The sequence below is a fragment of the Pseudorasbora parva genome, chromosome 17 (assembly GCF_024679245.1).
Source record: "Pseudorasbora parva isolate DD20220531a chromosome 17, ASM2467924v1, whole genome shotgun sequence".
Taxonomy (NCBI): Eukaryota; Metazoa; Chordata; class Actinopteri; order Cypriniformes; family Gobionidae; genus Pseudorasbora; species Pseudorasbora parva.
Genome location: NC_090188.1, coordinates 33097615 through 33115065, shown reverse-complemented (window position 1 = coordinate 33115065; position 17451 = coordinate 33097615). Strand labels below are relative to the sequence as shown.

The 17451-nt window shown below is 38.5% G+C and overlaps 1 protein-coding gene across 1 annotated transcript in view; it reads left to right on the top strand.

Moving 5' to 3' along the window:
• The window catches only part of ipmka (inositol polyphosphate multikinase a), a 36900-nt gene extending 20110 nt beyond the window's left edge, over positions 1-16790 (top strand). The window contains exons 5-6 of the mRNA XM_067421678.1: positions 10089-10170; positions 15933-16790. Of these exons, the coding sequence (XP_067277779.1) occupies positions 10089-10170; positions 15933-16441 (591 nt within the window). The 3' untranslated portion in view covers positions 16442-16790. The remainder of the gene's footprint in view (positions 1-10088; positions 10171-15932) is intronic.
• Positions 16791-17451: the final 661 nt, after the last annotated feature.

Here is a 17451-nt window from a genome sequence, read left to right as displayed (position 1 = left end):
ATACTGAACACATAATACCAGAAATGCGGTGCATCCCAATTCACATCCACCCTAAAAAATATTTGAAAATGTAATGAGTTACAAAATTAGTACAAAGATACCCGGATGGTCTACTATTTCCGGTTAGAATTAGAGAAAGAGAATGTGCAGATCCGTGCACACTCCAGCTAATATTGCCCACAAGCCATTGCGAGTTGGAAGAGGATTGAATTAAAACTACAAACATGGATAAAAAGTGTTAAAAGACTACAAACATGATGGATATGTGAGTCTGACGGTTAGGTAGAGAGATTTAGATAAAGAGGTTTGAATAATTATGAATAATTATCAGTATCTAACCTGATGAAAATATTTTTATTCAGTGTTATCCACATTCTATTTCATCTGCAAAAGCATTGAAAACTTTTGTAATGATCCGTTTGGCCATTCACTTTTAAACACTTTATAATATTCAAATTGCAAACACATGAGGGGAGTCTCTGCATGAAATACATAGCTGGATGGTGCCTTACAGCGGCTGACTTCGCTGTCGGTGTATGAATGGGTGAATGTGAGGCAAAATGTAAAGCGCTTTGGATGGCCATAGGGTCTGTTAAAAGCGCTGTATAAATGCAGTCCATTTAAATTACCTCTAATGCTGGAAAAGAGTTTTAAAAACACAAAAAAGATTTTTATAGCCTGGATGCCAGCCAAACTTAGCCCCACCCACAAATTTTTTAGGTCGGGCAGTTCGGTCTGGCCTCGCTCCATAGAGGAGTAATTATCTCCGAACAGAAACTGTTCGGACCATGGGCGTAGATTACGCGCGGGTATATTTATTATCACTTTTAATAAAATGTATTTTCGTCCCCTGCACTTTTACTGGGTTACCGATCCTAGTCGACCTGCTCTGAGTGGGATTCGAACCGGTGTTACCTGCGTGGCGGCGGGCAAGTTAACAGGGACGCTAAAAACAGCTTTCTCTAATCTCGGTTGATAGCGCGCTTCTTGGGGTCACGGGCAAGTGTATTTACATAGAAACCAATGTGAATACATCAAGATTTAAATTCAGAGACAAAAAATAATCTATGCGTGACCTATAACTTTATTCGAATCTAAATATGAGGAGGGCGCTCTCTCACAGAAAGTCCAAAAGTGGATTCGTAGAGGTAATACGCTGTCACGCTGGAGCTGCAGCTGAAGGAAAACAATCGTTATGAGTGATGAAAGGTGACGACGACAATCAGACGATTGCGACAATATATGCTTTATGTGTGTTTTTCAAGTCATCTCAATGTAGGCTATTTATTGACAATAAAGTAGGCTTTCATTAGCCTGACAAGCCAGACCCACATCAAGATGTTTGGTCTGGAAACTCACCATAGACAGGGCTCAATCCGAGGGGCGGGATAAACGGTTGTCTTTCAAACTCCCTCTGCACGCGATAGGATAGCGTTACAACCAACCACGGCAACAAAGGTGAAGCAGAGCTTGTTGATAGATTAAACATTCGCCGGATAGGTTCAGTGCCGTTTTTTGTTCTTTTCTCAGAGAAAAGCTTAGCTCCAAGTCTATCAGAGTCGCGGTCAAAGCTGATTCGAAAGACCGCCGTTCGGCAGTTTCTGTGTTTACTAGAAGCACGCAAACGCAACTCGGCCGTCGTCATTATGGCCCCGCCCACCGACTCTATACACGATGTGATTGGCCCGGCAAGAGTTAGGGGTAACCAGCTCAGAAGGGTATTGAGAGTTGCTAGACGACACTCGCGGGCAGATTAGATTTGCTGCCGCTAAGGTGCGTCTAGATTTCTAGGCTCATATGAATAATGTAGCTTTTAATGTTTAGTATCTTCTGCTCACCAAGGCTGCATTTATGTAATCAAAAATAGTTAAAACAGTAATATTTTGGAATATTATTACAAATTAAATTAAAACTAATTTTAATTATTAAAACTAATTAAAGCTTTTTTTCCTATATGAATATATGGTAATTTATTCCTGTGATCAAAGCTGAATTTATCATCATTACTTCAGTCTTCAATGTCACATGATCCTTCACTAATCATTCTCATATGAGGATTTTATAATCAAGAAACATTTATGATTATTATCTGTGTTGAAAACAGTTGTGCTGCTTAAAAATGTTGTGGAAACCATGATAGCCTACATGTTATTTTTCAGGATTATTTAATGAATAGAAAGTTCAATGGACAGCATTTATTTGCATTTATTAAATAAATTATTATCTTTTGTAAAAATAAAAATATCACTTGTGATCAATTTAATGCATGTCTGATCAAGAAAAGTATTAATTTCTCTCTTTTTTAATTTTACCACAAATATTTAGATGGTTTCCACAAAAATTAAGCAGCACCATGAGCAGCACAACTGATAATAATCATAAATGTGTGTTGAGCATCAGATCCTCATATGAGAATGATTAGTGAAGGATCATGTGACACTGAAGACTGGAGTAATGATGATAAATTCAGCTTTGATCACAGGAATAAATTACACTTTTAATTGCCTGCTAAAATTCGCACTCATGGGTCTATATATCACATAATAGTCGCCTCAACCCGTGAACATAGAAAACAACCCGCAGGGAAAAAAACGCGGACTTTGGCAACATAGTGAGCACAGTTGAGCTCTGTTGACGTTGCTTCATTGCTCTGATTGGTTGTAGGTCTTTCCAGCTAAGGTTTTTCCTGGTTCGTTTGAAACACGCATCATAATCACAGCCCAATGGAGCAGTTTCAGACTTATATTCTGACTACAATTGAGTATGACCACGTCAGGCTAAGATTTTTATACTCTACTAAGATTTTCAAAATGTGAGAGTTCACAGACATGACGATAAGGAATCATAGATTTAACCGTTTTGCTCCTATAGTGTGTGGTGTGTTGCGATGTGACCAAGAAAGCACACCACACACAGACAGATTCCATTCACACATAAAATAATCCCGCCTGTGAACTCGGGAAATCCTACAAAATCTCTCGCATCAAAACATTTCAAACTTTTAAGTAACCAGACGACTTGCAAGAAGAGTTTGCTTTTAACAAAATATTTGCGTCCTTGAAGTTATGGAGACAGTGTGAAAATGAATTTTACATTTTAAAGCACAAACTGGAGGTTCTCCATCGACTTGCTTTTTGATTGGGTATTGGGTATATATAAGTGATAATCTCCAGAGTGCACACGCGTTTGTCCTCTGGTTTCTCCCCACATGACAGGATTTCTGGAAGACTAGTCAGGATTGAGGGAGGTGAATGCAGCAATGTACAGAGACATCTTTGATAAAAGCCTTCTCTAGAGCGCTCTTGACCTCAGACTGGGGCGAAAGTCTTCCAATAGGACAATGACCCTAATCACACAGCCAAGATAAGAAAGGACTATGGCTATAGGACAACTCTATGAGTGTCCTTGAGTAGCCCAGCCGGAGCCCAGACTTGAACCCAATTACATTTTTTTGGAGAGATCTGAAAATGGCTGTGATTGATGCTCCCCATTCAACCTGATGGAGCTTGAGAGGTTCTGCAAAAAGACTGGGAGAAACTACTCAAAAATAGATGTGCCAAGCTTTTGTTGCATTAGCTATGTGAACAAACAAAAAAAAATATGCAGATGTTTCGGTTATGTTAAAGTGTTGTAAAAAATAAAAAAGTCACACTTGTCTCCTTTGCGGTCAAAAACAACCAACATATATACGCAAATATTACACGAAATATGCAAAAAACCAAAATAATCAGGGAATCTTTTGGTGATAAACACCACAAATCAGCCATGAACCAATAAAAAAAGTGCATAGCAATATAGAGGTGGCACACTTTAAAATATCAAGAGTGCAAAATAGACACAATCTCTATTTTAACATATACTCTTTAAATTGAAAAATAAAAAAATGGGAAAAATAGCGAATACAATTTTTATAAATATTGCATAGTATCATTAAAAAAAATATTATTGAACTAAAATAAATGACATTGGTTTTCACATTTTAAGGCTTCAGTCACTTTTGACCATGAATAGGACAAGTGTGACCCTTAAATGGGGGGTGAAACACTCAGTCAATCTCATGTCAATCTTGAGTACCTATAGAGTAGTATTGCATCCTTCATATCTCCGAAAAGTCTTTAGTTTTATTATATTTATAAAAGAAAGATAGGCTGTACCGAGTCTTTCCGGAAAAAAAACGAGCGCCTGGAGGCATATCGTGTGGGCGGGGCTAAAGAATGACAAGCGCGGAGCTACTGCATGAGAGCTTCTGAAAGCGGACATCGTCATGCGTGGAAAAGAAAACACTACCCTAAATAAACCATAGCTATCAATCAGATTCAACTAATACAGATATGATCCAGAATCAGATCTGGAGGATGAAATAGATTAAACAGGAGAACCAGCAGCACCAGGACGTCCGTCTCTGTGGTATGTACTGTATTTAGTGGCCTGTCAACATTTGCGTTTGTTTACTCGTGGTATATGATGACATGATTTGGTTTATGGACTGCTGTATGCGACTAAACCTTAGCAGTAGCAAGCAAAACGGATTGCACGTCAGATAGTGCATAAAAAAACAATGCACTGTATGTAATGCCTGTAATGTTAGCGCATTTGAATGAAGAAGCACACTTTGTGAGAACGTCCCCTAGCCTATCTTTATGTTTGGGTGCACTGTAAAACATTTCAAGTCTGTTAAACTTAGAAACGAAAGTTCACCTGCTGCCTTAAAAACGTGAGTCAACTGAACTTAAAGACATTCTTTGTTTCAGCTCAAAATGTTATGTTTAACAAGTTATATAACTAATGAAAATTTGCTGTTTCAACTTGATCCTCTGAGTTAAGACAACTTACTTTTATACGTTTATCAAACATTGATAGTTGTTTCAACTTGATCCTCTGAGTTAAGACAACTTACTTTTATACGTTAATCAAACGTTGATAGTTGTTTCAACTTGATTCCTTGAGTTAAAACAACTTTGTTAAATGATTGAAAACTCACATCAGCTCATAATGAATCAACATAACTGGTCTGCTCAAAAATAATTCAATTTTATTGAAACAAGTTCAATGTTGCACAAACTTTAACATTGTTTTAGAATACAATTCATGAAAAAATAGCTCATTAGAACCTGTTAAGAAGAAAGGTGCTTCTATTTCATCAACATCAGTTTCTCCAATATGCAGAACAAAGATGAATGGTATAAAAGAGGTTTAGAAAAAGTACGGGAGGGGAGTAAAAAAAAGACATGAATTGTGGAAATATATATAGAGTGGTGGGCCATGTAATGACAAAATAACTGCTTGTCAATTTCTTTTAAAGAATATGAGTGTACACTGTATGAACAAGCTGATACATTTTTGACCTTGGAATGATTTGAGCAATACTTGGTCATTGACTTAATTTACATTTTTGGGTGAACTAACCCTTTATGTCATTAAAGGACAACTCCGGTGAGAAATGAACCTAGGGGTAATTAACAGTTGGTTACAGAGTAGATCGTTCTCTGGGATGCGTTTTCTTGAAAATCGAATGTAAAGAGTTTTATCTCTAAAAACAGATTAGCTTATAATGCTTGTCTATGGGGCACAGGGTAGACACAGGGTAGTGAAATTAAATCGCTAGTTAATACCACTAACAAGGCTCAAAATAGCCTCACACTAACACGGCAGCATAATGAGGGTACCTACATGCAAACCGAAGCATTGAGAACTTTGTAAGAGTACAAACAGTTTAATAAGAAGATACTTTATAGACATAGTGCCTAACGCGTTCATGGACAGGCACCATCTTGGAAAACAGTCTCGATGAATCGATCTACGAGCGCTGTTCTAAGTGAGCTGGTCGATAGGAATTAAGTTTGTGAAATGTAATAACATGGACATTTTTATTTTTATTTATTTATTTTCTCTGTTGTGTTCAGTGTTTTCTTCCGGAAACAACGGACCATATGAGATTCCTAAATCACAGTTCATCACTTAGCAGAGCTCTCGTCGCTCGATGAGTCGAGACTGTTTTCCAAGATGGCGCCTGTCCGTGAACGCGTAATGCACTGTGTTTATAAAGTATCTTCTTATTAAACTGTTTGTACTCTTACAAAGTTCGCAATGCTTCGGTTTGCATGTAGGGATCCTCATTATGCCACTGTGTTAGTGTGAGGCTATTTTTAGCCTTGTTAGTGGTATTAACTAGCGATTTAATTTCACTACTCTGTGCCCCATAGACTAGTGTTATAAGCTAATCTGTTTTTAAAGATAAAACTCTTTACATTCGATTTCCATGAAAACGCATCCCAGAGAACGATCTACTCTGTAACCATCTGTTAATTACCCCTAGGTTCATTTCTCACCGGAGTAGTCCTTTAATGACTCACCCTAATGTCGTTCCACACCGTTAAGACCTTTGTTCTCCATTGAAAACGTATGCACAGTATACTGTCCATGTCCAGAAACTAATTAAAACATTATCAAAGTAGTCCATATGAGACATCTGTGGGTTAGTTAGAATCTCTTGAAGCATCAAAAATACATTTTGGTCCCAAAATAACAAAAACTACGTTTTTATTCAGCATTGTCTTCTCTTCCGCGTTTGTTTTCAATCCGCGTTTGCGACTCCAGTCTCCCTCAGACTACAAATGAAGCTTGCGCACCAGATAACACATCAGCAGCGTCACTGCGCAGTCGCGAACACGGATTGAAAACAAACACGGGAGACAATGCTGATTAAAGTCAAAGGTTTTGTTACTTTGGGACCAAAATGTATTTTCGATGCTTCAGGAGACTCTAACTAACCCACTGATGTCACATATGAACTACTTTGATGATGTTTTTATTACCTTTCTGGCCCTTCTGGAAAGGGACAGTATACTGTGCATACGTTTTCAATGAAGAGACAGAAAGCTCACAAACTAAATATAAAATATCTTAAACTGTGTTCCGAAGGTGAGCGGAGGTCTTACGTGTGTGGAACGACATCTTTATCCTTTTTACATCTTTGAGGTCATGAAGAACAATCTTCTCCTCTACCCCCACAGCCACATTAAATACATCAGAAGGAAAAGCATCATGCAGGACACCTTCATCTCCAATAAGAAGTCCAACATGCACTCCCTTCATAATGACATCTAGGGTTTCACCATGAACCTAAAACAAAAAGCACAGTTTCAATCCTAATTTAAAAGACATGTAATAGATTTGGTCTATAAAATATGGAAGCCCGTTTCCGCCACTAAATAAAAAAAAATAAAAAGAGTAATTACGACTTTTTATCTCACAATTCTGACTTTTTTCTCTGTCAGAATTCTGACTTTATATCACAGCAATTGCAAGTTTATATCCCAGAATTGTGACTTTAACTCGCAATTGTGAGAAAAATAACGTCAGAATTCTGAGATAATGTCGCAATTACCCCTTTTTATTTATTTTTTATTTAGTGGAAATGGGCTTCCATAATAATAAAATGATAGAAAAGGTCCAAAAATACTTGATTCGAAAAAATGTCACTATGATAAAGGACAATAATAAGCAGCAGACAGTCTACAATCGACTGACGTTTTTGCAGTGCGCGCCAGACTAAAGGGGGTCGGCCGCCCCACGTCTTTAAAATTCAAAAACATTGTTTTCAAACCGCAGTAAAGATAGCTTGCGGTTCGATATTCAGATTTAGTTTGGCCATAAATCCCCCGTGCGCAGTCGTAGACATGCAAAATAATAGTTGTTGTCATAGTTCATGATTTGTGAATTCTAGTGATGCGGTCCTCCGGTCCGAAACTGCTTTTTTTCCCCACAATGACTATTCATTTTATATTGCGTAACGTTATATCTCCAAAAGTTGGTCACTTAGAAGACTGAAACCAGTGTAATCTTGATTTGTGAAATTTTTCACAACAAAGCACTTGACCGTAAATACGTTGGCGAGTCAGCTATGCCGAATTTTCAATGAGTTTTCACACCGGCGGGCATTCGGCGCCTGTCCGCGGCGACTCAGCAAGTTGTTCAAAATCCTGCCGCACCACAGAGCTCCATTTCAGTTTTATATTAAATGTATATTATATTTTCCTCATATCGTCAATGTACATAACGTTACTGATTTCACCCTGTGCTACAAGATACACCCATCGTGCAGCTCTCCTGATAGAAGTCGATTCAAAATTGAGCTCGCACGTAGCCTATATAACGTTAATGTGCGTCCGGTCTGAGACACGGGGCTGATCTTCGGTCCGGTGTGCGACCCCCTTTAACCCAGACTGGCTGTGGAAGAACAAGAGAATGAATAACGCGGCGAAACTAAAACAAATTAAGCGAGTGAAAGATGAGAAATAAACCCGTATTTTCGGATTGTTAATCCTTTTAAGTCCTACAATAACGTACAATTATCAAACACCCTGCAGATCATCACCGTGTGCTTTAGACTTTGTTCAAAGGAAAACAGCGCCTTTTCGCTCCAGCAACGTTATATACATTTATAATAACCACCAAACAATAAAATACTATGTATAAGCTGTGAACCAAAGCGATATATTCAATTTATTTTAGCATCTGGCAGTGAACTGGTGAGGGAAACCCAGGTGGTGTTAAATTTGCGGAGCACGATCAATGTGCTACTTACACGAATTAAATCGCAACATTATCAATTTATAATTACAGATAATGATAATAACTCACCTTCCAAGTATATTTTTCTGTTTCTCAACACGAATTCATGTAAGAACCCCAGCTGGCAGCTGGGCTAACTCGAATGGCGATTACTGCTCAGTATTTCGCGGTCTTTGCTCTGTATCACCCCTCCCCCAATGTTTAACTTACAGACACGAGTTAAATGAACACTGACAAACCAGACAAAACTCACAAGGAGTCAACATAATGTATTACTGTAAGTTTAATTATTGAAAACTTATACACTTGAGTTAAATTTCCAAAACTTATCATGACAATTAGAGTTAAAGACTAAAAGTAAGTTCATATAACTTAACATGGCTATCATGTTTTACAGTGTGGTTTTACAATAAACAAAATGACATATTAGTCAGCTAAACATATGTATTTAAACACACACCATAGATCGCATGCTCCATTGATAAATTGCCTATACACGATTGTTGTTTACTGATGTTTACTTACGCGACGATAGCCAACAACATAGATATTTGAAGCAGTTTTACTCACCGCCTGCTTTCAAAGCACGACCGTGAACCTTTATCGCTGGGACCGCTCCGTCAAAAACACACTTTTTGTTGATTTGGTGAAGTCCTGACAGCAGTAACCGTGGAGATCCACTATTGTGACACGACTGAAGTGTGATGTTGTGAAGCTTCTCGTCATTTCTGCGTTAAAATCGGTTCAAATGCAGCGCTGCCTTCCCGGAATGCTGTGCGGGCGCATTTAAGTCGTTTGATGACACCCATAGGAATAAAGTGGTGCAAGGAAGAGTAGATCTGCAGCTTGAGAGCAGTGTTTATGGGCGTACATTTGCTCTTTCCCTCTAGTCACTCGCGCGCACCCTTTCGGGAGAAGAGCCCGTACGGCCCATACAAGGAACTTCCGCTCTGTCGACGTCAAGGCAACCCATACTTGAAAAAAACTCTCCGAAACTTATGAGAAACCGGAAGGAGTATTTCTGACACAGAAATACTCCATCAAATGTCCAGCTTAGTGTTTGAAACTTTGTCTATGCTCTCTCTCTCTCTCTCTCTCTCTCTCTCTCTCTCTCTCTCTCTCTCTCTCCTCTCTCTCTTCTCCTCTCTCTCTCTCTCTCTCTCTCTCTCTCTCTCTCTCTCTCTCTCTCTCTCTCTCTCTCTCTCTCTCTCATCTCTCTCTCTCTCTCTCTCTCTCTCTCTCTCTTGATTTCCATGTTATTCCAGTTGGTTTCGTTTGTTTTGTAGTGTGGCTGTAAGGATTCATTCGGTGAGGGTCTTCACAATTTTAAGTCTATGCATTTGAGTTTCTCCAGTGCTGTTCTAAAACCTAGTGAGCTGCCTATGTAGACAGCATTTAGATTTGAGGTGCATTAATGCTAAATACAAGGCAGGTCAGTTTTGAAGCATATTTTCATTTTTCTTTATTGATGGATGGATGGATCTCTGATCTTCTTCTCTCTGATCTCACTTTAGGTGTACCAGATCAATTCAGACAGTTACATTACTCATGACCAGTTCTATGGACGCAGTCTTGGAAGGGACACCATTAGAAATGGTCTGACTTTTATTTATTAAATGTTATTTAACTTAATATTTTATTTTATTATTTGTATTCAGGGATCAATTCATTTTTTAAAAATTTATTTCAACTAGTAAATTATATCTTTGGGACACTGTTATTCAGGAAATATTTCACTAGATAATTTTACTTTTATAATATGACTTTCAGATATAATATTTACAATTTACAGACTTTTCCAGTTCAGGACATATATTTTTTCAATTCTCGATTGATTGATTGATTGATTGATTCATTGATTGATTCATTGATTCATTGATTGATTGCAAGGAATTTGTCATAATCATTTTTCATAATATTTATAAATAATAATCATTATAAGGCTAAGGACTGTGGAAACCTATAATTCATGCATTTCAAAATTGTGATTTCCAAAACTGGATCAGTCTGGAAATTGTAAATGTTGAGAATTCCCATGGGATCGCATGATGTAGCTCAGGGCTATTCAAATCTTGCCCTGGAGCAGAGTCCTGCACGGGTCTGATTTTGTAAATCCGCACCGATTTGTTTTCCGACACGGAGCACTAATTAAAATCTGCACCCGACCCAACCTGCTAAAAATTGAACCGACACCCAACCCGCACCTGAAATAAAATCAGTTTAGCATATAACATTATATAGGCCTACACATTTATTGCCATGTCATACAAAAGGAATTACAGCGCCGCACCACGTCTTTAAAATTCGAACACAATATTTTAAATGAGTGTACGCACACCCACGGGTACCCAAACCCATGCAGGACTCTGGAGGGCCAATGCGCTGCAGAGTTTAGCTCCAACCCTGATCAAACACACCTGAACATGCTAATTAATGTCTCAGGATCAATAGAAAATCACAGGTGGGTGTGTTTGATCAGGGTTGGAGCTAAACTATGCAGCGCATTGGCCCTCAAGTGCAAGATTTGAATAGCCTGATGTAGCTAGTCATGGGAGGAACCAGGTCTCCTCAGGTGCACCAAATTGTGATGTTAACTGTGATGCTTAATGTGAGCTTTCTGTAGAGTTGGTGTTTTCCTGACATTAAATAATGCAACTCTATGTCTGAGGTCCCATGGCATGACATTTTTATTTTATGAGGTTTTTCAGCATTAATATCAGTTCCCCTAGCCTGAATATTGTCCCCAAATGGCTAGAAATTTTGATCGTGGTAAACCAGGTTCTGGCTGTCTTCCTCTGCCTTTGAGAAAATGAGAGCTCAGACGAGCTGATCTTGAATAGAGAGAATGCACGTGACATCATCGTCAGCTGGAGCGACTGTGATTATGCCCCACTGAGTGGGAAAAAGACTGAGAGGCAGCATTGGTTTACAGAGCGATTGGCAGCGAAAACACACAAAACCAGGCCCCGCGCCAGAAGGGGGGTAGGGGGAGGCTTGTCCACGGACCGCATGGACATCGCTGTTCCGGACTAGAGATGGACTTGATAACAGCATGTAATTTTTTCACTCAAACCACTGCCACCTGCGGCTGCTTCTGCTTTTAGAGTGAAAAGCTGCCCATAACTGCTTGTCTGTGATCTGTAATCCTCTGTAAGAATTCGTAAGAATTGCATATTATCAGCGAAAAGGAGCTAGCAAAAGATCCAGTGTGTATCTGTATTTGCACTCATGAAATGATTACATTTCCAATGTGTTTTCGCCTCAGTGAGTAATATAGCCAATCACAGACATGTTTGTAGATATCTACAGCGTAACTGGCCAATCACAGGTGTTGAATTTGGCATCACGCACCGCTCGAGTGTTTGTCCAGGCACTGAGTTCAGTTAAACACGCGCGTCAATCCTCTGTAAGTGCAGACATTGTGAAAATAAGAGATTCATTGTTTACCACCGTCACTGCGGAACTTTGTGAGATTGCGTTTTTTTGAATATGTGTCAGCTTTTAGTGAATATAAAGTATATTACCACCACTACACGCTTCAAAACACTGACCCATCCACATATACATGCGGGATCACGTGTCCTGGCTGCATATCATTATCCATGGATCACTGAATCTTTGGTAAGTTGTTAGGATCGTTTGCTCTACTCGTGTTTTCCAGTATTAAATCCAGTCGCAGCAGCTCTTCGGCCACTCAGCCCCGGCTGAGGGGGCATGTTACGGCGGAAAAGTGACATCGATGCATTCCCTCTATGCTCCTGTTATGATGTCATACCAGGAAAGGTTACCTCCCCTTCCTCTGCTTTGCCCGCCCAGAGAATTAATTGAGAATGGATTCAGTTTATCAGTCGTGATTTCAGCACAGGCTTTACCATAAGGATTCGACAGCACTGCCACAAACAGTGAGTAACAGTGTTCATTAATGCCTGATCTGGGATCAGTGAGATCTGATGTGCAGCTAATCATTCAAGTTCACACTGACTTTCTTTCTAAATCGTTTAATACTGTCAGTCCTGCCCTGGCCGTCTTGATGCATCAGTGAATCAAACCAGTGACTAAAACGATCAACTTCACGTCTTTTCTGTTAGCAGCATGAAACAAATCTGTTTTTTAATGATTAAACTACAGAGAGCAATCAAAGAACACTTTATAATGTTCGGATCTGTCAATCACACGTATATCTGCAGCGCACACTTGCCCAAACTGCCGTTTGAATGACGCTGCTCTAGTAATTATGCTCAAAAGAAGCTCTTACTGTATTCATGTCGTGTGTTTGCTGTTAGCTGTGCTTTCTCTATATCTCTCTCTATCTCTCTCTCTCTCTCTCTCTCTCTCTCTCTCTCTCTCCTTCTCTCGCTCGCTCTCTCACTCGCTCTCACTCTTGCTCTCTCTCGACTGGCAGTGGGTACTCCCTGCTGCTTGCGCCTCACTAAACCACGCCCCCTCCGCACGTAATCTCATTTCAAATTCAAAGATGTCAGCCAATCACAACACTGGGTGTTTTCACTGAAGACTCGCAGCAGACACGTCCCTTGAAACTGAGCATTCCATCAAGAGGGCTAATATCAGTATAGAAAAAATGCCTTTTATTTCTAAATTAAGACTTTTTTGATGTAAAAACCATACTAACAATAAAGTACACCTCAGGAAACATTATAAAATATTTACAAAATCCATGCCATGGGACCTTTAATTCACATGTTGATATGTACAATAAATGAGTATGGATTGAGTACTGGATCCACTGTATTTTAATGGACACACCATCCTGGTACCACATTTCCTAAACCAAAATTAATTCCAAACTTAACAGTAAATATAATCTTTAAACATCATGCAGTTGGGCAAAAAAAGTATTTAGTCAGCCACCAATTGTGCAAGTTCTTCCACTTGAAAAGATGAGAGAGGCCTGTAATTTTCATCACAGGTACACTTCAACTATGAGAAACAGAATGAAAAAAGAAAATCCAGAATGTCTGATTTTTAAATAATTTATTTGCAAATTATGGTGGAAAATAAGTATTTGGTCACCTACAAAAAAAGCAAGATTTCTGGCTCTCACAGACCTGTCACTACTTCTTTAAGAGGCTCCTCTGTCCTCCACTTGTTTCCTGTATTAATGGCACCTGTTTGAACTCGTTATTAAAAGGCACCTGTCCACAACCTCAAACAGTCAAACTCCAATATGGCCAAGACCAAAGATTTTTCAAAGGACACCAGAAACAAAATTGTAGACATGCACCAGGCTGGGAAGCCTGAATCTGCAATAGGTAACCAAGCAGCTTGGTGTGAAGAAATCAACTGTGGGAGCAATTATTAGAAAATGGAATACATACAAGACCACTGATAATCTCCCTCGATCTGGGGCTCCACGCAAGATCTCACCATGTGGGGTCAAAATGATCAAAAGAATGGTGAGCAAAAATCTTAGAACCACATGGACCTAGTGAATGAACTGCAGAGAGCTGGGAGCAAAGTAATAAAGTCTGCCATCAGTAACACACTACGTCACCAGGGACTCAAATCCTGCAGTGCAAGACATGTCCCCCTGCTTAAGCTAGTACATGTCTGGCCCGGCTGAAGTTTGCTGAAGAGCATTTGGATGATCCAGATGAGGATTGGGAAAATTTAAAATGGTCAGATTAAACCAAAATAGAGCTTTTTGGTAAAAACTTAACTTGTCGTGTTTGGAGGAGAAAGATTGCGGAGTTGCACCATACCTACTGTGAAGCAAAGGGGTGCTTTGGGGCTTTTTTCTGCAAAGGGACCAGGGCGACTGATCCATGTAAAGGAAAGAATGAATGAGGCCATGTATTGTGAGATTTTGAGTAAAAACTTCCTTCCATCAGCAAGGGCACTGAAGATGAAACGTGGTTAGGTCTTTCAGCATGACAATGATCCCAAACACACCGCCTGGGCAACAAAGAAGTGGCTTCGTAAGGTACAAGGTCCTGGAGTGGCCTAGCCAGTCTCCAGATCTCAACCACATTGAAAATCTTTGTAGGGAGTTGAAAATCTGTGTTGCCTATCGACAGCCCCCCCAAAAAATCATTGCTCTAGAGGAGATCTGCATAGAGGAATGGACCAAACTACCAGCAACAGTGTGTGAAAACCTTGTGCGGCTTAAACGTTTGGCCTCTGTCATTGCCAACAAAGGGTATATAACAAAAGTATTGAGATTGACTTTTGTTATTGACCAAATACTTTTTTCCACCATACATTGCAAATAAATTCTTTAAAAATCAGACAAGGTAAAAAAAAAATCTGGATTTTTCCCCCTCATTCCGTTTCTCATAGTTGAAGTGTACATATGATAAAAATTACAGGACTCTTTCAAGTGGGAGAACTTGCACAATTGGTGGCTGACTAAAAAATGTTTTGGCCCACTGTATTACAAAATTATTATCTATATAGTGAGATGTTTAGTTGTTGCATCCCAGGACATATTTTCTTTTGTTTTGTGTAAATTAGTAATAATAATAATAATAATAATAATAATAATAATAATAATAATAATAATAATAATAATAATAATATGAATTGTTATATTGGTGTTTTTTTCATTTTTTTTTCAAGAAATCACAAAACAAAAATGATAGACAGAGATGATTCATCATCATCATCATCATCATCATCATCATCATCATCATCATCATCAGCAGCAGCAGCATCATCATCATCCTCACATAATTTTTCTCTAATATGACTGGTTCCACATTTGTCTAAATTCAGCAACCCCCTCCATTCTCTGTTGCTGGCAAAACAAATTTAGATCTACATTATCTAAATTCAGATTAATAGCTAGTTGGTTACTCAGTGTCAAGGGGCTATTACATTTAGATAGCTGTCTAGCCGCATCCCAAAGTTTCCACTATTTCGACACCAACTTTTACTAAAGTGTTACATGTTGTTCTCTCACATATAGTTCACAATTCATTTTCAACTTCCTACAGGTTTCTCATGGTTCCCAATTAATTTGATGTCAAATCCCATTATTTCACTCTAAAAAGACTTTCCTCCTTGTGCTTTGCTCATCTCCACACTTTGCCCACTTCTCTCTCACAGGATCCAATCGATGCGCTTACTTAGGAAAGCCAGCTGGTGTGAGTTTGGAGTGCTGCGAGATAGAAAAAAACGAGAGAAAGAAAAAACACCAGAACAAAACACCAATATAACAATTTCCATCCTGTAATACTATTATTAGTATATACATATTTACATAAAACAAAAGAAAATATGTCCATTGTGTTTAGCTCTAAAATATGTCTCCTATTGATTTATTTGACTGGAAAATGTGTGTGATCATGTAAGGCTAGTATCAAAAACTCAAAATTGAATCTGAATTGTTCTTCCCTCAGGCCTGACTAGATTCTTCCATAATGGTCAAGACTTACAGAGGCATGCAGTTTCCCTGATCATCTCTAAAATCCGAAGCATTCTCCACTGGTTTGAGAGTCAGGCTCAGCTTCATTTCTATGCCAGCTCTCTGCTGCTGGTGTATGAAGGCTCACCAGGCACACTCAATGGATGGAAACACAAGCGAGCTGAGACAGGAGCAGAGCATCAGCAGGGGGAGCCACAGAGCAACTGTAACAAACCCAGTGAGGCTCTGAGCGTTCAGGGCAGTTTAACACACAGTCATCCGTACAGCCGTGAGACGAACGCTAACGGAATGTGTGCAGGAAGTGTAGAAGAGGAACATGAGGAAATTGGAATGGGGGAAAAGAAACAGTTTGGACAGGAGGAGGCAGTGGAGGTGAAGATGATCGATTTTGCTCATGTATTTCCCAGCAACAGTCCAGACGAGGGCTACATGTACGGACTGAAGAACCTTCTCTCAACTTTAGAGCAAATACTAAAGGACTGACACCTGACCTCCTGAGAGAGTCCATCGCTCTCTCTCTCTTTCTCTGGTCTGATATTTTTGTGTGTTCTTTTAAATTAATCTGGATATTTATAGGTATATTTTTGCTTGATTTTGATTTTTTTTGTTAAGATAACGAGTTCATCATGAAAACACTGTAACTTTCAGAACGCAAAAACTCTGGATAAAAAAAAAACAACAACAACTAAATAATTTACTAAAATAATAGATAGACATCAGTGGGGAAAAAAATCATAATAATTATGATTATTTTATCGAAACCACTTACAATGTGAGTTACTAATGATGCAGCCATTGATGTTTTTATTCTAAAATTATTTTTTAATTCCAAAGTTCCAAAAAAATTGAACATGTATGTTTAACTTTCCTTATTTGCCAAAACGTTATTATGTATTACGTTATTACGTAAAATGTAATTTACTATATTTTTTACAAATATGTACAAATTATTTTGAATCTGTAAAAACAATGCATTTTAATATATTATCATTTTCATATAAAGTTGAAATCATACAACAAAATGCAGTGTTTTTTTTTTTTTTTTTTTAACATAGTTTTACTCAGCTTAACATAAAAGCCTCTTAGCATTCTTTCTGTTTTGCTGAATAAAACATAATAAGCAATGAGCAGTCATTAATATTTCAGATTTAAAGGGTTAGTTCACCCAGAAATGAAAATTCTCTCATTACTTGCCCTCATGTCGTTCGACACCCATAAGACCGTTCATCTTCGGAACACAAATGAAGATACTTTTGTTGAAATCTGATGGCTCAGACAGGCCTTCACTGGCCAAAATGTCATTTGTCGTTGTTACAAAGTCCATCTCACTACAGTGGTTCCACAATAATTTTATGAAGCGACGAGAATAGTTTTTGTGTGCAAAAAAAAAAAATAATAATAATAATTACTTATACGACTTAAAATCGGTGATTGGCCGATTTTAAAACAAATCTTCGGTGTTTAAAGAATCATCATATCGATTCATGATTTGG